Source organism: Diplotaxodon limnothrissa, linkage group LG8, assembly GCF_057381915.1.
Source record: "Diplotaxodon limnothrissa isolate DT_005_m linkage group LG8, D_limnothrissa_male_GT1.1, whole genome shotgun sequence".
NCBI classification, from domain to species: domain Eukaryota; kingdom Metazoa; phylum Chordata; class Actinopteri; order Cichliformes; family Cichlidae; genus Diplotaxodon; species Diplotaxodon limnothrissa.
The window spans coordinates 8767640-8790422 of NC_140603.1; the positions used below are offsets into that span (position 1 = coordinate 8767640).

The 22783-nt window shown below is 42.9% G+C and overlaps 1 protein-coding gene across 1 annotated transcript; it reads left to right on the top strand.

Annotated features, from left to right (window-relative positions):
• The first annotated feature begins 305 nt into the window (after positions 1 to 305).
• Positions 306 to 21412, top strand: usp22 (ubiquitin specific peptidase 22). The gene is made up of 13 exons (XM_085360411.1): positions 306 to 753; positions 7380 to 7512; positions 11633 to 11746; positions 12430 to 12531; positions 13397 to 13563; positions 13666 to 13813; positions 14158 to 14260; positions 16838 to 16996; positions 17300 to 17426; positions 17510 to 17601; positions 19277 to 19339; positions 20496 to 20645; positions 20730 to 21412. The coding sequence occupies exons 1-13, from the start codon at positions 634 to 636 to the stop codon at positions 20770 to 20772; spliced, it is 1521 nt and encodes a 506-aa protein (XP_085216537.1). The 5' UTR covers positions 306 to 633; the 3' UTR covers positions 20773 to 21412.
• Positions 21413 to 22783: the final 1371 nt, after the last annotated feature.

Here is a 22783-nt window from a genome sequence, read left to right on the forward strand (position 1 = left end):
GTCTTTACGGTGTGTTTCAATTCTCATCCATTCATGGACTGTCACTTTTTTTTTTTCTTTTTTTTTTGTAATTGTTACGCTGAAGCTAATTTTCGCTTCAGCCAATGAACGTACGTATGCAAGCGGATGTGGTTAGCTGGAGAATTCCACCAATCAAGACGAAGCGCCCTTCTTTTTAGAGGCAGGACTTTACCCTCTGAACGAAAGTTGGCACATGTCAATCACATGCAGCACTCGGTCGTGATTGGTCCGTCGCTATGAATGAGGTGGGTCTTAACGACACTCGCCGTGTAAGCTACTTGAAATTCCAATGCTAACCAACTTTAGCCAGCTTGCTAACGTGTAACTGAGCGACTGTGAAGAACTACATGTAAAGCGGTATAGCTGGATTTAAATACATAAATGATACACATCTCCAAAAGAGGTATATTGTAAAATTCGTCTTTATGCTTGCTACTGCGCGTGTCTCTGCTACTGCAACCAGGACATGTCCAGTTAGCCAGAACGCAGCACTTGGTGGATAACGAACCCTGGCAGAGCTAGCCAGTCAGCCCGCTTGGACTGGGTCTGCTTTGAGGGATTTGAACAGGTTTCGTCGCTCAGTGGACAGTGAAGCCGGATGCTGTGACTACCATGAGTCCCGCAGGCTGCCCCCATGTCAACGGCTTCAAAGTGGACAACTGGAAGCAGAACCTGAGGGTCATTTATCAGTGTTTCGTGTGGAGTGGTTCAGCTGAGACCAGAAAACGCAAGGTAACGAGTGTTTAGTAGGGACCCTTGATGTACGACCGTGTATGCGTGTGTTTGTGTGCTGAGCTGCCGTCGTGTGCGTAGATAGTTCTCCGCCCTTCCACAACAACAGACGGTGAATGCCAAAGTACCGCTTTCCCCCTCAGCCAAATACTATCCAAGCTCAGAGACTTGTTCTAGTCTCAGTGTGGCGCTTAAATGCCACTCTGAGCACCTCACCACAGCTGCAGTGTCCTCAAACTGATGCAAACTACTAGCATGTCACCCAGTTAACCCCCTCGCCGCTGAACGTTAGCTTAGATCAAAGCTAGAGTCCGCATGATGGATCAGCAAGCTGATGATGTGCATGTGTTTGCACTGGCACTGCGCCTGCTGTGGCTCCACTTCCTCCCACCAGCAGACCGCAGGCCAGTGTTACACGGTGGTGTTTCCTCGCTTATTGGGGCACTGATGGCTCTGAAATCAGCCAAGTACTTCATATCTCTTGTCCTCATAAACCTATGATAACAGATATGCAGCATGGCCATGTTTGTTCAGCATTACAGGATCAACGAGGTTTAACAGGTAAAGCAACAGAATGTGTGTCTTCAGTTACGCTGCAAGAGGAAATATTATTTTTCTTCTCCTTTGTTTATTTTTTTTAATAATCATGCCATTACTTAGACATATAGCATGTTGTGTTTGCATTATCTGTGTGTATACTGCACTGGCTTAAGTCCAGGAGACATGTATACAGAAATAAATGGTGCGTATGCAGATGGTATATGTACTGTATGGTCTCTTCCTGTGCCCCTGGAGGGCCAAAATCCCTTCTTATCATGAAATATGTGGGACACCTCTCCAATCAGACACATGCTTCTTATGGGGAAACTGTTACACCAGGGTTCTGCTCCACCTGTCATGCACTTGTTTTCTTTTTATCCAGCTGGAGAAGTCTGTTGACAGTCATAGATTAGATTTTCCAGTCTAGTTTCAGGTCCAAGACAGTCTTTAATTTGACCCTGAACAATATTTCAACCGCAAAGTTTATCCATACATTATTGTTATTCAGCAAGCATTGGTGTATCCAGGTATTTTGGCTTGCTACTCACACTCTGCACCTACACTGGGTTGCTGCAGGGATGCAACAAAGGGAAAGGACAAGTATTGTGATTCCAGGGCCATTCAAAACAACAATGGCAAACAAATTGCATACATTTTGACAGTCAAGCAGCAACACTTGAAAGTGTTACCTGTGAAAAATACAACTCCTTAATCACCCGCTTGCCACTCTGTCGTCCATTACCTCTGGCGTCAGCCTCAGCGCTGTGTACATCAGACAGTCCACTGACCTTCAGATGTAGATTGAATACCGAGTATTGGTTCACCTTTAGAATTCAAAGGCTCAGTTCTTTGACTCACTTCACTGACAATCACACAAGTGTTTTATCTCATCTGAATTGCGCCAACATTGAATTCTATCAGTCTACTGCAGAGTAAAAGCGCATTTTCTCACCGCAATCCTAATGTGATCTTTTTACATTGTAATAAAACATTTTATTTTCTGTATATTAAACATAGCCAAAGTTTCAAACAATGAGGTCAGCATATCCTCTGGTAGATCTTGTGTGTCAGAGGCTTCAGGCAGGTTTTTTTTCCCCTACACTTGTCTGTATGATGTCAGTAAGAGCAGATATTCCTAATATGGTCAGGCACACGGCTCTGGTTGTTAGCACAGAAGCTCCGCCCACCTACTCTTCAGCTCATCTGTTTATGAGGCGCAGCCAGTCAAATAACAGTGTGCTTGGGAGCGGGAGGATAGAGAACTAAAACGGATAATTTCAAACAGTGGAAGAACTCAGCAGCTGCACTTAGGCCCAGTAAGATTAAAAAAAAAAAAGGATTATTTTGAACTGTGAAAAATGCAGACCCATTAGTACAGCACAGGATTGACAATAAGGACCAGGACATAGTCCTTTTTAACAGCCAGTATAGGCTGCTCAAGGGACCATAAAATAAGACCATGTTTTAAAATTGGTGAGTCACTACTAAACGTCAGAGCTTAGCAGATTTAGCAATATTTTCTGTCCTCCTAAGGCTGTCTTCTACTAGCTTGTGCCACTGCAACACAAAGTAGATTTAAAGTGAAAGAGGCCCTCTGAGTATGAAACCCGGAGCTGGTGGCAAAAATAAACAAGGTCAACAAAGTATTTGCCATTACGACAGTGACAGCTGTTGCTTTAAATTTAAGTTCAGCTTCATTTTTTTAGCCCTTTGTTTTGCTTTTTCTGTGTTGAACATTTACTCTTTCCACTAGTTTCAAGGGCACACACTCCAACAACAACCAAATCTTAGTATCAGACATATCAACAAATCAGATTTACCTGGGTGTTTTCAGTGGCACAGCTGATATTTATGCTGCAAGACTAAATGTTGCAAAATAGAGTGATGACTGTAAAACGGGTCCGTTATTTCTTAGTTTGCCTGGGACAAAGGAGGAAATAATTGATTAATCTTCATAAATAAATATCAGTCTGTTGTTTGGGATGGCAGGCTACCACAACTTTTCCCTAAATGAATGAGACAGGTGTCGCTGCATGGGCGCACAGTGTAATAATCTTCTCACTTTACACTTTTCTAACCAGCAACTTTACATCCCATTACCCTTTCCAGTTCTCCCCGCCTACTGGTAGCTCGTCTCTGACATCGCAGCATTTGGAGGAATATGACACAGTTGGAGCTTGGCTGTTCTTCGGGTGTTAGAAGAACCACAAAGCCTCTTAGTACACAGTGTTCTAAACCATAACTACTGTGCAGTGTATATGTGCTCAGGCTCTTACTGACAGTTTGGGATGTGGAGATGTAGAGCAGAGAAGATGACACAAATCCTACATGAATACAGCGTCCTTGGGGGACTAGCTAAACAGACGTGCACACTGTAACAATGACAGCCAAAAGAATGAGTGACGAAAGATTGTTGCATATTGATGGGTATTTTCATAATTCATGTGCTGTCCGAGCAGTTTTGCAAGGAGGGGTGTGTGTGTGTGTGTGTGTGTGTGACTGGAATAAGAATGTCTTTTTTTTTTTTTTTTTTTTTGTATCTGTGTCCCACATTTACACTCACAAGAGAAGCATGTTTTTAAATCATGAACAGCAGAGGTGGTACTCAATGAGGAATAAGCCCAGATGAAAAGTTTTTAATCTAGAGGGTTTTAGGCTTTTATTTTGGTAATATGGATCTCAAAAAACACTGCATGAATCAAGCAAATGTGTGACATTTGTCAGAACCCTCATCCGTTTAGTAAGACAAGGTTGGTAACCTATGGTAACAACTATGAAGCTACTGCTTAGCTGTACAGTGTAAACTGAAATGGGTGGGAGGTAACTGTGTGACCTCTCTCTCATCCGTGTGATCACAGTGTGTACTCTGTGGTTTAAATAGATTTCATACACTTAGATTTCATACACTGTCTACAATGTCTAATAAGTCAACTTCAAATGATGTAAAGTTCTGTACAAACGCTGCCAGTATTTTAAATTTAGTTGCACACTGGGACTGTTGTCAGTCTACACAACTATGTATATTGATCTGGATAGATGTGGATAGAAACGGCACAAAACTCCAAGGCTGCTACTTACTACTTCTTACTTTCTTCCCCATTCTGAAGCTTTGTTCAGCAACTTCAGAGAGACATCTTTAGGCATGTAGAAATGTTCAGAGCGCTGAGTTGCTATCAAGCAAATGGCTAATTAGGTAACGATAACAAGCATTTTAGTTGTGTCTAATAAAGAGGCTTGTGAATGTGTTTCACACATATTGTAACTTTGCTTAAATTGTTCAACTTTTTGATTCAATTCTGTTTTATTCATACAGTGCCAAATTACAGTTACCTGTATTGTAAGGTAAAGCCCCCACAATAATGGAGGGAAAACTCCCAACAATGAGACGACCGCATATCAGCAAGCGCTTGGCAACAGTGGGAAGGAAAAACTGGCTTTTAAACAGGATGAAAGCTCCAGCAGAACCAGGCTCAGGGAGGGGTAGCTGTCTGGTTGGAGGTGACAGGAGATAACGATGGTAAAATAAACTAGAATCGGGCAGCTAGCTTACCTACAGCACTATGAACTATATGATGCCAGATGCCATGAGAATCTCTGCCTTTAGAGATGTTAGTGTTTACTCCTTTTTTCTTTTTGCAAAGCCACTCTAGTTGTTTCTTCTGATCTTTATGCAAAGCTAAGCTAACCTGATTATAGAGGAGGAACACAATAGTTTTGAGTTTTGTGAAGAAAAAGGTTTATTTCCTATAATGTGAAAATTTCGTTTAAATAAAATCTACATGCAGTTTTAACTTCTCTTCATATTGGTTGTATTGTTTTATTTATTTATTTTTTACTTCTGTTGACATTGATAATTTAGGGTTTTAGACTTCTTGGTCATACACGTCAGGTAAAGACGGCATCATTTGCCACAATCCGTACATCTTCTAAATTGGGCACCAAACTGTACTGTCACTCTGCCTTTCCATTTTATGTATATTAGCTTACCAGTCTAGATCTCTAAGGTAGAGTTTCTATAAAATGCCACTGATATCAACCGGTCTCATGATTCCAGCTCTAATTTTCTTCTACATTTCCTCCTCTTGTCTTTGTGTCTGATGCTCTCCCATATATCATTCTCTACCCGCTTTCCTTTCTTTCCTGTCTTTGCTTATTTTCCCTGCACTCCTCTTCTTAGGCATTGCTCATTTCTTCCCACCTCCTTATATTCATGCTAGCTCATTGGCATGCCAGCTTGTCATCTGCATGCTTTTGAACTGTTGCTATCTACCCTCCAGCCACAGTCACGCCGCCCTTCTTTTTTTCTTTCCATGACTGCCGAAAATAACGAATAAGAAACACAATTCATATTTAAGAGGTGCATTTTAGGCTTAGGTGAATTTTATCCTGATTCTGTACTTTAAGCCATATCGCATTAAAAAGCAGAATGCATCATGCTTTGTAGCTACATTAATGCCTTGTAGGTTTTTGAGCAGTGTTTGAGAAATGTTCCATTTACTTAATAGAAAACACAGAGTAGATGGGAAAAATAGCTTTTGACATCCAGAAGTGTAAACTGATGTGTTCACTGCAGCTGCTTAGAAATGCCAGGCTTGACGTCATGTACAGTAGATGACCTTGGCACGATGACGTGGTGCATTTAAATGAGCTCTTAAAGACTTTTCGTTGTTTTGTCTTAGATAAAGTCTTACAGTGATGCTGCTCACACTACTTGGTGTTCAGTTTTTCTGTTTGCAATGACCAGGCAGTCTTAGGCCCTTAGCTGAGAGACTAGTTGACGACCCCACTAGGGAAAAGTGGTTGCTGGAGGTTGCAAGGTAAATTGGTTGCAAAGCATTGTACAGTGCTGCACCAAAAATTTCTTTGTGATTGCCTTTTTGCCACTCGCAGATTCCCACAGTTGTCCATAGCTTGCATGGAAAATGCTGACTTGTTTACAAACACTCACCAAGTGCTTGCTGAGTCGTAATGAAACTATGAAAAGTGTAAAAATGGAGAAAAGTCAGCCATTAAGATGCCTCTGTTTCGGTATTGCATCACCCTCTTTCAAGTTTCACTCTCTCTGTGGTTAGTTAGCAGGATTTTGCAGTTTACAATTAGACCTCTCTCATGGATACTATGCAAATCTGCTTGTGGGGATGGTTTTGGATGGTTTTGTTTGTTTGTATCCATTGTTTGAGCTACAGAGGCTGAAGCATATTCATGTTTCTATGTTCTTTCTGATGTGTTCAAGTGGCAACGGGTGGACTCCAGGAAATTCAAGGTCTGTCTCGTAGTGCAGCGTAAAGCAAAAAATGTGAATGCTTTTGTAAATAAGAGATTTCAGGTTTTGATCTGAGCACATCTGTAACAAACAAATATATAAACACATGCTTTTATTTTGTCACTGAAATTTTCAACATGCGGTGCGCTAAAAGCAAAATTGCCATAGTTACGGGAAATCTGCATTGTAACCTACGGCATAACTGCAAACCCATCTGAACCCTACGCCGTAACCCGGCATGCACTTCACGAAAAATGTAGCTACACGGGTTGGCGCAGCCCACAAGTATCGTGATTGGCCAATTCAGCTCCATCAAGTTTTTGAAGTTTTAGAAAGTAACAATCATCATCTCAGGACAATGAATAATCATCATAGCAGCAACATAAGGAGTCACAAATGTAACAAATTCTTGGAGGGAGATTGCAGAAACTGTCAGACTGGATGTGAGGGAAGGCACAGAGGAGTAATATGTTTACACCCGTAAACAACTGACCACCACAAAGAGTGGAGACCCAGGTGGGGGAAAAGTCCCAGCAATTCATTTTTTTTCTATCAGCATGTAAAACACAGGGACTCATCCACAAGATGATTAACATGTAACACACATAAATGAGATCGGCCACTTACGTAGGTTATGTCATGGGTTCTACAAAGATTCATCCTTGAAGCTGTTTCAATTTTTATGATTTTTTTTTTTTTTTAAGTGTGGAGTACAAGTTTGAGAAGATTCATACAATCGTTTCATCTCTCTCTCTCTATTTCTGTCTCCCTCTCTCCCTGCTGTTCCTCCTCCCGCCCACCACCCCTCCCCCGTCTCTTTCAGGCCAAGTCATGTATCTGCCACATGTGCGGCGCCCACCTCAACAGACTCCACTCCTGCCTCTACTGCGTCTTCTTCGCCTGCTTTGCCAAAAAACACATCCACGAACATGCCAAGAGCAAAAGGCATAACCTAGGTATGACACACACAAACTCACGGTCCCATACTAAGCTTCCTCATTGTAACAAACATGGACGATATGCACACCCCAGCACAACACCATCGGGGCTAATTATACAGCCAGCGGCTAATGGAGGTATAGGCTAGTGCCACTGCATTGTAAACACCATGCATTTGTGTGTTTGAGACTATATTTATAAGCAGCTTTGGCCTTCTTATATTACTTATATTAATGCTTTTATTTCAGCTGTGACGCATCTGTGGTTTTTGTGAGGCATTCGGAGCCACAGGGGTGTGAGCTGTTACGCAAGCGAGTGCAACATAAATGCAATACTGCCTAAAAGACTTCATCTCAAGGGGCTTTGGAAAGTCACCTGTGTATTTTGGCCTCACGCAGCCTATTAGAGGGAAAGCATGCAGTATTGAACTTGCTAATGAATGGGCACTGAGGTCTGTCTTGGTGGCTGATTTAAAATTAAGCACATTTCCATTTTATTGGGTACACCTCCCTGCTCTCCAAAGCCTCTCTCAAAATCCCTGCAATCATTCAGCGGTGTGGGTATTTATAAGCAAGAACAATGAGATCTCTCTCAGCCTTGTTGTAGACAGGATTAATATTGCAGGTCAGTGAAGGTAACACAAAATATCACGAGCCATTGTTTTCAGTGATAATCTGTCTATTTTTCTCCTTTTAAAATGACTGAGCAGGCTTTTATTTTGAGGAGCCAAAGCAAGCGCGCTGTATTTCTCACCACAGCTCGCACGGAGGCTGCTTAGTTGGCCTGGGCACACACAGTAAGAAAACGGGAAATTGTTGTATTTCAGTTCAATGAGTTATATATTTACAGGAAACAGACGCGATCTGGACAGCTCCAGATCTGAAGAAAGACGTGGGTGTTTGGTGAACAGTTGGTTGTTTTCGCCCAGTGCTTCGACTCCCACTGGGGAACACAGCCTGTGATAATCAAAACATTGCTCAAAAATTTAGCAATTTGGTCAATGATATTGCCCAAACTGTCAATATCAATATATTGAGAAAGCTGCTGGTAGTACCTGAACTCATATACTCAGATAGTATAAACAGCTGCTAAAGAATTCTGCTGTGTGCAGAAATCGCTGCTATTCACATCTAATTGGGTGAAAAATAAAAAGAAACACCACTGAGTACATTATCCTTCCTCCCTGAACTATGTGTCTTGCAGCAGGCCTGAGACTTTCTGTGAAAGTTTGATATGTTCTGAAACTCCCATTGGTGCTTGAGTTAAGTGGCGATTGGGGCCCTGTTCCAGAAATCAGATTTAACAAACTCTGAGTTCCAGAAAGGATGATCAGAGTTTGTTTAGTCACTCAGAGTAATGAAAGAACGGCATCGTCGATGGAGCTCTGATACCAAGAGTCACCATGGCAATGGGTAACTAACGATCAGAGCCTTCATTTAAACCCAGTGGACTGAGGAATATCATGCGAGCGCCGACTGTGACATTTATCTAAAAATGATAATAAGAAAGGGGAAAACGTGCCTTCCCCAGTTAAATAATAAACCCCAAGTTATTAAACCCAGAAACATTTACACCACATGTTACTGATTCAGTCTATTTCTACGTTGATTCTTCACCAGCTCTCTGACACTCACAAACTCGCAGACTCCCACGAGGGTCCGTCATCTGTTAGAACAAGTGCATGAAGGCTAGACGTCATGTTGAGCCTTTTTTGTGCACCATAACCCTGCACACAGGGTTCATAGCATTGTGATGCTGTTTACTGGGTTACACAGGGGTGTAATATAACTTATTCAGGACTCATGTATTTGAATTTGGGCTTAATGAAGTTGTTTCTAAAGCAAATGACAAATGAGAAGTTTGAGTGATCAGAAGTGATTCTGTACTCTATGGAAGTAGTGATCTCAGCTAGTGACAAGTACATGCTCCATAAAAACATCACAAAAGACTGAAACACAGTGCATTATGTACACATTCACACTGAGCATGCTAGCACTGGACCTGGTGTTAGCAGTGTACTATTAAAGCTGAGGGAGTGTAACTTTCATCGCAGGTGTGCAGATTTTTTTGTAAGTTGTGTCATCATGAGTATTGAACAGTTGTGTTGCACAAGGAAGGTTGGTGTTTTTTCAAATGGTTACTTGACTAGCACAGCAGTGCAACCACATCATCGGGATCATAGTTCCTGAATATCCTTAACAAGTCTTAAAAAGCACTGGGTGCTGTCATCTAAAAAGACGCTATTCATTGTTATGAAAATGTCTTTGATCATTTTATCAAGAGTGTTAAAATGAGCTTGGAAAGCAGCGTAATGTCTGCTGTCATTGTTCATGTTAGAATCAGGATAATTGCTGACATCCATCCTTTTTATTCTGCTTATCCAACTCATGCAAATTCCACAGAGAGAGACCTCAGTAACCAGTGGATTCAAACCCAAGACCTTCACTGTGCTGCCCATAATTGTTAACATCAGTTCAAAACAACAGAAAATAACTGCTCATATCTAGTTTTGTAGCTAGATGCTCACAGCAGACATGCTGCCTACTAGGTGGTAGATTAGCAGATTTGGATGCTAACAATCCACATTTGTTTAAATGGCTCAACCAATACCAAATAGTTTGGCTAAGAAAAGTCTTAAAACATAACCTGCCTCAAGCTGTAGGATCCAAGATGCCTCCTGCTAGTTTTACTGGTTAAATAATGTTTTTTCTAGACTGGAAATCCATCTTGATCTGCTGCTCTCACACTTACACAGTTGACATCAATTAATCGTCTCACTCCAGCAAAAATAGGCTGTGCTAAATGACAAAACTATGGAGGAGCACAAAGCTTTGAGACTCGGGATTATTGTGTTGCTAGAGTCGATCACACAGACATTTGTACAACCTTTTTATTGCCTTTGATATTACCGAAAGCATTAAAAAAGGGGCAACATTTAATTACACTGTAAACGGCGTATTATCTGCACCAAAAGGCATCATCCTGTTAGTGTGAAAGCGGCGACGCCAGCTCGACACCCAGTGTCTTTCATTTTTTATTCTCCACATAATGGAATTACGGCTGTTTTGAGCTGCAAGTGGAGTGCGTTACACTGCAGCGTTGTGCAGGAGAGCGCCGCCGTAGCAGAGGCACCGAGGGTGTTGCTGACAAAAGGCTGGATTTGGCAGATGTTGGAGAATCTGTGCTCTGGTTTTTATCAAGCCTGCTTTGCTTTATCACTTGGCTCAGGAAGACCCCCTGCGGGGGGGGGGGGGGGGGGGGGGTGTGTGTGTGTGTGTGTGTGTGTGTGTGTGTGAGTGACGCTCTCAGCAGGCTGATGAGGAGGTAATTAAGTCGTTTTTAATACACCCTGTGGAATTAGCCTCCATTAAACCCGGCCCCTCCTCCTCACCCTCCTTCTTTCTGTTCCACCTCCTGTTTTGCCTTTGCATCTCTTTCATCTGCTCATTTTACGGACGTCCACCGTTCTCTTTGCCTCCTCATGTCGGACTCCTCCCGCTCTCTCACCACTGTCCTCTTCTCTTTCTGCCCTCTTCTTGTTCCCATGGTTACCCGATGACCCTTTCGATATTCCGAATTGTTCAAGGATTTCATTTAATTTCACTTGGCACCGTTACAACCCCACCCCCCCTTCAGTCTGTCAAATTTTCTTCCTTCACTTTCATATTTGCCTTTGCTTTTCCTCACCTCCCTCCATTCTTTCCTCTGTACCTGCAGAAGATGACAGCCAAGAGAGAGGCCGTCAGGCAGGTTGTTATGGCAACAGCAAACAGGTTGCCGCAGGGTACAGAGCAGGTGAGGAGAGAGAGGTAAGACGGAGTGGAAGCACTGTTTTGGGCCGTGAGTGAGCATTTAAGTGAGTCTGCGATGGTGGGAAATTACCCAGAAAGGCGGCGTCCTCACCTTTTGACTTCCCATTGCTCTCTCTATCGTTTCTGGCTGCTGTGAACACATGGCTGATCTGTCAGCAGATGAACCCTGCTGCCTGCCGTCGCAGCGTGACATAAATAGAATAAAACTGAGAGGTGAAGCAGTTAGCCTTTTACACAGTTTGCAGCAACACGCAACCCTTTACAGTCTCGTGAGTGTCCCTGCATTTGAATAAAATGCCGTCTTCTTTTCTTTGTGTCTGTCCAGCTATCGACCTGCTGTACGGGGGAATTTACTGCTTTATGTGCCAAGACTACATTTACGACAAAGAGATGGAACAGATCGCCAAAGAGGAACAAAGGAAGGCCTGGAAGATGCAAGGTACAGCAACTTTAAACAACGCACCAAGTGACTTTGACCTCAGTGAGACATTTCTACACCAGAGCTCACCAAGCAATGGCACTTCTGTGCTCAATCACTGCATTTTGAGATGGCAGCACATATGCAATATTAAAATCCACACTGCGCTGCAAATTCTTTAAACTCCTGGTCTTCATTATCCAGCTTATTAACCTGATTAGATATAAATTAGCATTTTGCAGTTAAAAGTTTTTATAGAGTTCAGTTTTGATGTGCTAATATTCATATGAATGATAATGCTGTATTGCAACATTGTTTCTAATCCTCTGTAAATGTGGATTTTTATAGAGCAGCCGCAGTGGGTTCATGCATATGTAGCAGTGGTCAAATGTGTTTATGGCAGCCCTCTAAGCTTGAACAGAAAGATTCAAGTCTTCAACCTTTAACGGCAAGTGTATTTTGTGAGTGTTTGAGAATTAATCAGTGTGATTTTTATTTATTTTCCCCCCCGAAAAACCCAAATAGACAACACAAAAATGCAGAAAGTAGCAAAAATGATAGAAATTTTAACTGATATATGCAAATGCATATTTAATGTCTTTCTTTCTCATTTGTAAGAAGCTTCAGTAACCACGCCAGTTTCAAAATTATTATTTCATGGTTCAGGCTACACAGGTTTGTGTGTCCGTGTAAATGTGTTCCAGGTATCGGGGAAAAGTACTCGACGTGGGAGCCGACGAAGAGGGAGCTGGAGCTGCTGCGTCACAACCCCAAAAGAAGGAGGATCACCTCCAACTGTACAATTGGTTAGTGTCTCTCTCTCTCTCTCTCTCTCTCACACACGCACATTGACATCACATCAAAGATGAAGCAACACCATCATCCATCATGTTTTCACACGTACTCTGCAGCCCGGATCTTGTGAGAATGTCTGACACACTTTGGACATCAGCCGCTCTTTAACCTGCCAGCTTCTTACTGCAAAGCCTGTGTGATGGCAGCTGGCCCGTGTGCTAATTGCAGAGCTAACTTTCTGCTTTACCCATTCCTTTAATAATATGAAAAGCTACCAGTCACAGGCACAGGGTGATGCAGAGAGGAGATATTATTTGTTGTAGTGATGATGAATATTGGAGTGAGGCAGTGGTGGGACCTTCAGTATGTCGGAGTGAGGAGAGCTGGCATACGTTTAACACCTTGCAGCAGCCTGCAGGGACGTGCTCCAGCGCCAGCAACATCCCTGGCTCTGTCTAAGACGAGGGGAATTACAGGGCTGGCTGCTCATCCATGAAAAACACTACAGCCTTCTTTCTTTTCTGCTTCCTGTCTTTCCTTCCACCTTTTCTCCTTCCTCCTCCTTTCTCTCTCTCTCTCCCACCTCTTTTGTTTTTTTTAATATATGTGGTTGGTTCTGCTTTAATCAGGCAATGGTTTCCCCTGTATGCAGTCCACTAGTGCCTTAGAGACATTGGTGTGTGTGTGTGTGTGTGTGTGTGTGTGTGTGTGTGTGTGTGTGTGTGTGTGTGTGTGTGTCTATAACAGCATTGCAGCCTAGCTGCCACACTGCAGCAGCCACGAAGCCTCTTTTTCTGTTTATCCTGTCCACACACTTTTGTTTCCTTGAACTGCGTTTATGTCTGTTTTCCTTTGCTGTCCCTCTTCCACCTGCAGGCCTGCGCGGGCTGATAAATCTGGGCAACACGTGTTTTATGAACTGCATCGTCCAGGCGCTGACACACACCCCACTGCTGCGAGACTTCTTCCTCTCGGACCGGCACAAATGCGAGATGCAGAGCAACTCCTGCTTGGTGTGCGAGATGTCGCAACTGTTCCAGGAGGTACTGCGTCTTTGATTTTATTTTAGTAGTTTAGAGAGGACAAGGCGATGATTCAGAAAGTGTCATTTGAAAACACAAACTCCTCCCACCCCCTTACCGCAGTTCTACTCAGGCCACCGCTCACCTCACATCCCGTTCCGCCTCCTCCACCTCGTGTGGACCCACGCCCGTCACCTGGCTGGCTACGAGCAGCAGGATGCCCACGAGTTCCTCATCGCAGCGCTGGACGTCCTGCACAGACACTGCAAAGGTCAGACGCACAGAGACGATATCATAAACAAGCTGAGACGACCATCAAAGCTGAGACATGTGACTTTCAGTCAGACATGTTTGACACGGAGAGTTAAGAGGCTGAAAACACATGAGAGGCAGTATTGATTCTTTTAGATCTCTTGTCAGTTTATAAGCACAGTGGGGATTTGTGAAGTTACACAGTAAGGCTTTTAGTGACAGTGTGCTTTAATGTTTTTGGTGTGTGTGTGTGTGTGTGTGTGTGTGTGTGTGTGTGTGTGTGTGTGTGTGTGTGTGTGTGTGTGTGTGTGTGTGTGTGTGTGTGTGTGTGTGTGTGTGTGTGTTTTCTTTGTGTCCCTACAGATGACAATGGGAAGAAGGCAAACAACCCGAACCACTGTAACTGCATCATTGACCAAATCTTCACAGGGGGCCTGCAGTCTGACGTCACCTGTCAAGCCTGCCAGTAAGTGTGTGTGTGTCTGTGAGAATGTAAGTTTGTGTGCAGGGAAAAAAACAACTTAAAACTCTACTGATGCCTCACTAGAGTCTGTATAAAGAGATTAAAGTGTACAGTTCCATCATGAAGACACAAAACAGCCACCAAACAGGCCTCACTTGTCTGCATGAGAATGTCTAATGGCCTGCCTCGAGGTGACCCTCCTCCCCCTCCCTCCCTAATGCCTCCGTTCTCCTCTATCATTCACATACTGCACCATCAATCACACACTTGGTGAACTGCTACACTGCAGCAACAGGAACAGCCTTTCATGGCATGTAAAGTTGATCTCTAGCTCCACCTGGTGGTTTGTGGAGGCTGTTGAAGCTCTGAGTGGACTAGCCCGCCTTTTTTATTTATTTATTTTTTAAACTGATCTGTTATGTGATTAGCTCCTATTTCCATATAAGAGATATTTTCACACACTGGGGCATTTTTGCCTTTATTTGGCGTGGCTGAAGTGACGAGTAGACGGGAGAGAGCAGGGGACACGCTGCAGAGGCCACGGGTCAGACTTGAACCCAGGCAGCGGCATTTCTGGGTCACTGCACTAAGTGTAGCAGTTTGTTTGTTACTGTCAGAAGAAGTTTTAAGCTTATTGTCAAGTCATGCTTAGCTGAGGAACACAGCTGGTGCCTCTCCAGTGGAAAAAAGAAATCAGCAGTAAATACAGTGAGCCACAATTTTGTGATTCCATCCATCCGTTTTCTTCCACTTATCTGGGGCCGGGTCACAGAGGCAGCTGCCTGAGCAGAGAATGCCTAACCTCCCTGCAGCTTATCCAGGAGAACACCTGGGTTTTTCCAGGTGGGCTGGTGTAGTTGTAATCACTCCTGGGTCTGCCCTGTGTCCCCTGTAGTGCATGCCCAGGACACCTCACCCAGGAGGCATCCTTGCAAGATGTCTAAACCACCTTAACTGGCTCCTTTAGATGTTGTAAGTGGCAGTTCTACTCCAGACATCTCCAGTCTGTCTGTCAGTCTCCTGCTTCCCTCTCCCCATTACTCGTGAACAAGACCTTGAGATACCTAATCGCCTCCGCATGGGGCGCAACTTACCCCTGACCCGGAGTGGCCACGAGATCCTTTTCCAGCTTAGGACTATGGCCTCAGACTTGAAGTTGCTGATTCTCATTCCCACTGCTTCCCACTCCAGTGTGAGCTGGCCATCACCTGACCAAGTCAACAGGACCACATCTGAAAAGATCAGAGATGAGATCCTGCAGCCACTAAAGTGGAAGCCTTTTGCCATTTTAAATCCATCCCTATAAAATTTGACTAACTAAAAGATGCTGTAGAGGAATGCGGTCCTCTTTTTCTTTTTGTGGCAGCTCTGGAGAAAGTCAGAAATTTCTGCTTTGACCAACCATAACCAGACTGTTGCCAGTCAGCGACACTATTCAGAGCTTTCATCTTCATGGTGAGGAAGACTGCTGGATTAGGCTAGAGTGCAGTGGAGGTCCTGGGTGTAGCAGTCATCTTAAACAGCCATCAAATTTGATTAAAGCTCATGTCAGAACCAGTGACATGGCTTTGAAAGAGCCCTTGTTCTGATGACACTGGCGGCTTTGTGGAGATTCATGGCACCAGGAAGTGGAATTATTAGAGCAAAGAGATGGAGCTAAATTTGACAGAAAGCCGGCGCTGCAGTGATACATCTTGTAATTGTGCTATGGCCCTTGGCTTAACAAGAACACTATGCATTACAGAGAAAGTAGGCAGAACAATAGATGATTTAGTGGAGCTGTTAGAGAGATAACGGGGGTGCAGTTTGGAAAATGGATATTAACTGAGCAGTGTTTGTGTTTGTGTTGCAGCTCTGAGCAACAAACTGCTGCGTTATAATCCAGCTGTTCCAAATGACTGAAGATACAAACACAGTCACAAATATACCACGAACCAGTAGGATCTGCTTTATGTCCTTAAGAATGAACACACAGTGTTACCAATTAATGTTCAGCTGCAAAAAACTGATAAATAGACCACCAGTGGAATTCTTTGGCTTTCATTTGTTTGAATGTTGCTTTATTTTTATCTTAAATTCACCTCCTTTCAACACAGTGGTGTACTTTTTCCAGTCAACTGTTTTTTTTTTAAAACTGCATATTTACACATAAATAGTGTTCATGTGAGTTAAAGCCTTTTTTAAAATTCATAACCCTTTTCTCTGTGTGATGTCAGTAAGAACAGATAACCTTAATATGGTTGTCAGTAACAGTGGCTCCGCCCACCTGCTGTTTGCACCTCCTGTATTTTTGCAAGAAAATAAATGATCCTTTAAAGCAAACTGTGAAAAAAATGAGTTGACATGAAGTGATAATGAGCTTGTGCTGATGTTTCTAATAAAGAAGGGGAAGAAAGTGAGATTCTGGGTTCATCCCGTTCTCATAGCTGGTCATAAAATGACTCGGAGGTAAAATGGTTCTGTTTTACCATTTCTGGATCATTGTACATTGGGTATGATAATGATTATTTTGAGCTGTGACTTCTCAAGAGTAACACTTGACCGTGTCACGTGACATCCTGGCATCTGTTTGGTTCCCAGTGGTGTTTCAACAACTATAGACCCATTTTGGGACATCAGCCTGGACCTGCCAGGCTCTTCCACACCATTCTGGCCCCTCAGCCCCGGAGGAGATGGATCAGCACTTAACGGAGAGAGTCACACCACTGGAGCCACAGCACTGACGGACTGTCTGCGCAGGTAACTCGCATATGAAGAATAGATCAGAGAGACATGATCTGAAACGTCAGGATTGAGCTGTAGTCATCAGCATTAAAAGATAAACAGGTGGGGAGTTTTTGTCTGTTTTGTGGTTGTAAAATGAAAAGAATAATTTCAGCGTTTTAATCAGAACAATCCTACATGCTCTGCAAACTCAGAGACCCACCCTTTAGCCTCATCCCAGAATCATCATGAGCGTCACATAAAACTGTTCCTACCCTTCCTGACAGGGGAAGCAGCAGCACAAGTCCCTGGTACCAAATCTCACCCTCTGTTGTCCAGGTTCACCAGGCCAGAACACCTCGGGAGCAGCGCAAAGATCAAGTGCAGCGGCTGCCATAGTTACCAGGAGTCTACCAAGCAACTGACGATGAAGAAGCTGCCCATCGTGGCGTGCTTTCACCTCAAAGTAAGAGAGGTTACATTTGACGGCTAATGAAGGGGGATATTTATTACCTGTTCTAACTCGTGGATATGTGCGTGTGCTCGCAGAGGTTTGAGCATTCGGCCAAACTGCGGCGGAAGATCACTACTTATGTCTCCTTTCCTCTGGAGCTGGACATGACCCCGTTCATGGCCTCTAGGTGAGCACAATCTAAAAGAAGGGTGGAAGCTGTCAAAGAAAACCCAGTAAGGTGCATAAAAACTAGAAGCTGCTGTGTGCATGCTAGGCCTCAATCACAGTAACAACTGTGTTTATATGGACTTGTGTGCGTCCAGTGTCTTTTCTTTTTTAAAAAATAGATTTTTGGTCATAAACTGATTTTTGGCATTAATGAGCACAACCGTAAAGACTGATCATTGCAGCAGAGTCTGGATGACGCCTGCATTTCCTAACTCATCAGTCAGCTGGAAAAATATGGTGGCCGTGTTTTATTTCAGAGTACATTACTATGTGCTCATATCTAAATATGTTTACATCCTTACTGTGCAAATGTGTATGTGTACTGTATATAACACTCAAAAAAATGAAAAGAACACTTTGAAAACACATCAGATCTCATTGTGGGGGAAAAAATCATGCTCGATATCTGTACTGGTGTGTGTGCTGGGAACTAAAGGATACCACATCACTTGATGGAAATGAAAATTATCAACCTACAATGGGGTGAATTCAAAGAAACCCCCAAAATCAGGAGGAACCCAGGACCCACTGTACCAGGGTAGGGTCTGAGTCTCCATACTCTTTCACGTCTGTAACGTGTTCAGAGGGAACCTGCTCTCATCTGTGAAAAGCACAGAGCATCAGTGGTGGACCTGCCAGTTTTGGTATTATGAGGCAAATGCCAGTCAGGATCCACAGTGCCAGGCAGTCGGGAACTCAGGCCACCTTCATGAAGTCTGTTTGGTCAGAGACATTCACACCAGTGTCCTGCTGGAGCTCTGGCAGATGCTCATCCTGTTCCTCCTTCCACAAAAGGAGCAGATACCGGACTTGCTAATGGGTTAAGGACCTTCTACAGCAGTTTCCCAACCACTGTGTGCCATTAGAAATGATCAGGTGTGCCGTGGAAGATTATCTGGTTCCACCTGATTAGTAGTCTCAGCGGCTTGAGTAACGAGCAGAACGATTACATTCTCTTCTATTCTCTTCCACTTCGTACTCTAAGTTGCCAACTGCCAGTAAAATAGAAGAAGTTACATAATAGTCATGCTGACCTCTGTCCTGGAGAAAACTTTTTTGACATTAGACAAAAATGTGAAATATGTGCCGTGGTTCCAAAAGGTTGGGAAACGCTGCTCTACAGCACTGTCAGACTCTCCTACAGTAACTGCCTGCTTCCTGGAATCTCCTCCATGCTCCTGAGACTGTGCCGGAAGACACCGCAAACCTTCTGGCAACAGCACATATTGATGTTTAAATACCTGTGCAACCTGTTTAGGGTCCAGGTATCGCCTCGTGCTCTCAATAGTGACACTGATCCGAGCCAAAACTAGTGGGGGGAAAAAACAAGCCAGAAAAAATGTGAGAGGCCTGTAGAACTACTTTTGTTTTGGGGACTCAAGTGGATCTTTCATTAATTTTATTAACAACAAAGCAGCTGACACTGAATAACAATGTCCTCTGCTACTTAACTGACCAGATATTTCACTGGCTTGATGCTATAATCTGATCGAAAAGTGTTCTTTTCATTTCTTTGAGCAGTCACAGTCGCTTTTGCAGTGAATGTTAATTTGTGTAATACATCCGAGGAAACTATTCTGCTTGAAAGAACAACAGTTGGTATGTCGTTACTGAGTCTCTGCCGCGTGTTTCAGTAAAGAAAGCCGGATGAATGGGCAGTACCAGCAGACCGTGGATCCCTTCAACAACGACAACAAGTAAGCAAAGCGACACGTTTGCAGCATCGATTCCACAATAATCCAAAAGGACCAAACGTATATTCTCATCCTTCTGTCACCTGACACAGTGAGCCTCGTGGAAACACACCTGACAGGTGCAGCAGGGCTTCATGAAGCGCATGTTTATAGAAATGTGCTGTTTTTAATCATCACAAACTGTCTGCTTGACTGCTTCTTCTTGTCACTGGTCTCACAGCTACATTCATTTCACTGGGTAGAATCCACTACCTCATTTGTTTGCATGGAAATTAGCCCAACAAAGTAGGAATTATGAATTTGCAAAACTACCTGTCATAACAGCTAAGCTGATTATCTGTTAGCTTCCAGTGTCTGGAAAAGCCATTTACAATGCTGCAGTATAATAACAGTCCTTGTACAAAAACATGGTGAACTGGGAACAATAACTTTTAGTGATCCAGGCACAACATACTGAATCAATAATTGTATAATGTCCCAGTAAACAGGAAGAGCATTACCTCCAGTGAATGATCAAAATATTGGGATAGTCGAGGAAAATTGGTAATGTGGTAATCAGCAGCTACAGAACGACACGCTGATGCTGCTGCTGTCCTAAAAAACACCACAGGCAGGCTTCAGCTTTCTCCCACCTGAATTTTTTTTTGAACAACAGGAAAAGGAAGCTTGATGAATATTGAGAGCACATTTCTAATCACGTGAGAGCGAGATGAATTTGTTTGTGCAGTCACTGTTGTAGTCCTGGCTAAACTCACAAAACAGCTGAAGAAAATGGTGTGTAGGAAGGAATAATAATAATAATAATAATAATAATAATAATAATAATAATAATAATAATAATAATAATAATAAATTTTATTTATGAGCGCCTTTCAAGTCACCCAAGGACACTTTACAATAGGATAAAACACTTAGTAAAACAATGGCAGAATAAGAACAATAAAATAAAAGCACAAGATAAAATAAACAAACAGTGGATTCACAGTGAATATGCAGATTTGAACAGATGAGTTTTGAGTTGGGATTTAAACTGGGGGAGAGAACCAATATTTCTTATTTCAGGGGGCAGAGAGTTCCACAGCCTGGGAGCAGAGCAGGAAGTCATTATGAACTGAGTAAAAGCCAAACTGCAGCTTGTTCTGCTCTCTTCCTGTCGCAGGTACAGCTTGTTTGCAGTGGTGAACCACCAGGGGACACTAGAGAGCGGTCATTACACCACTTTCATCCGACAGCACAAGGACCAGTGGTTCAAATGTGACGATGCAATTATCACCAAGGCTAGCATCAAGGATGTCCTGGATAGTGAAGGGTGAGAACGTCAAAGAGCTTGAGACACATTTTTGCTTTTGTGTTTCTGCTGCTGACTGACCTCGTGGTGCTTTCATCTCCTCAGGTACCTTCTGTTTTACCACAAACAGTTCCTGGAGTACGAATAAGTCCCTGCATCAGCACGGCCTGCAGGATGAGCTGAGGGACGACGCAAGGATTTGTTTGTAACAGAGTGATGAGAAAGGCAAAGAAACACGTTGTCATTGGCAAGTCCCACCCTTACTACACACCAGTCTAGTTACTCTGTGTGACATGCAAGAAGGACACTGTCTGCTGTGCAGGAGAAATCCAACAAATCTGACTGGATGGGCCCTAAAGGAACTTTATGTACTTGAATTCAGGGGATGAAGAAGAAAGCAGCAAGTCCGTGTACAAGTCTGCTAAAGAAAAAAAAAGAAGAAGAAAAGAAAAGGAGTGCAGAGTCCTTCTACATTTTTGTTCTCTTATCAGACACAAATGCAAGAGAAGCTTCACTTGATCACAAATGCTGTCCTTCACCAATGTCTTGCTACATGCTTCTTGCACAGCTGCATATGTAGGGGAAGAAGCAGAGCAACAGCTTTACACAGAGCTACAAGGCTCTGTTGTGATATTGTTCTTTCCCCCTCTCTTCAAGGCAATCTTCCGGACACAAGCGCACTTGTCTAACACAGCTACGCTCCTCCAAAAGACCAAATATTTCAAGGGTGGAAGTTGTCTTCGTATGCTTTTTTTTTTTTTTTTCCAGAGTGCAGCTACTGGGGAAGGGAAAAAAGACGTTAATCATAGTATTGTGTCTGAAGTTTATTCCATTTTTATTACTTGCGAGCTTGTAGTTATCGCTCAGAAACCATTTTCCCTGTGAAGGACATGAAGGATCTGTTATTTTCTGCCTGTCTCCTCGTCAAAAATGGGGAAATAGACAACACAGTAAATATATTTTTATACATACTGCAATTTAAAAACATTTGTTTGCAGTTTTGCGTTCTCCCTGGACTCTCACGTTGTTCATCTGCGTTACATTGTGCTGTCAATCTCATATATATCATTTTTTTTTGTACACATGACTTTCATGACACTGCTGCTATAGGCTGCTTCTTTTTTTTGTTTTTGATTTCAGTCGTGTTCTCCACATTAATGGAACATTGTAATGATGCTGTTTCAGGTAAATGGCAAAAGAAAGAAAGTAAACAAAAAAGGAGGAGAGTCTGTACAGTGGGTCACAGGCTCAGTCCTGCAGTGTTAACTGTCGGCCGCATGTTGCTCTAATTCAGTGTGTTTATATGTGTGTGAATGTGTGCACGTGAATATGCTCGAGAAAGAGGAGGATTAAAAAAAGAAGCAAAAGAAATCCATTAAAAAAACCTCAGCTTAGGTGCGTTTATATAAAATGTGTTATTGAGTGTAAAGAGACAAAAAAAGAGCGCGTATGTGTCCTGTTTGTATGCACGTGTGTCGTGCGCGTGCGTATGTAGCGTATGTTCATGTACTGAATCAGTACTTGCATTTAGCATGCCGTCTGAGCTGGGTATCACAGTTTGATAGGATTTTTTTTTTTGTTCCACATGTTGATGACGTGTGTAAAAGTATATATGTACAGTTTGTATGTAGAAACAAAATGGTGAAACCTCAAAGTTGATTTGTTCTTCTATATTGCTGGATCCAGCCACGGGGTCATAATCAGAAAAAAAAAAAAAAATTAAATATCTTGAGCCAGTCAGTCATTCCACAAAAACACATGTAACTGCTGCAAGAACTGGACACAGTGATGGAAAGACACTCAAATAAAGAAGAATCTATATCTGTAAAATCTTTGTGTGTTGCTTTTTGTCACTAATTATGTAAGATTATATTTATGTTTATTTTATTGTTTGTGTTGCTATATTTTAATGTTATATTGCTGATTGAAGGGTTTGAAAACTACTGTAAAAGATTCATGGTGACAACTAACATCAGCCCAAACACCTCATGCCAACTGTCAAGCAAGCAAGCACGGTGCTGGAGTGGTCATGCTTTTGGCTAGCTTTGCAACCACAGGACCCTACTGTGCATTCACTGAGTCAACTGTAAGTTTAAACGTTAGCTCGTCTGTGAAAACGGATAAAGCTATGCCCAAATTGGGTCATGCAACACGGAAGT

Excerpts from the sequence above, each read along its gene's own strand:
- usp22 (XM_085360411.1), top strand. The coding sequence starts at position 634 with ATGAGTCCCGCAGGCTGCCCCCATGTCAACGGCTTCAAAGTGGACAAC. Across the intron at positions 7,513-11,632 it reads GAGCAAAAGGCATAACCTAG|CTATCGACCTGCTGTACGGG; the intron begins GTATGACACACA and ends GTGTCTGTCCAG. Across the intron at positions 17,427-17,509 it reads TGGCGTGCTTTCACCTCAAA|AGGTTTGAGCATTCGGCCAA; the intron begins GTAAGAGAGGTT and ends GTGTGCTCGCAG.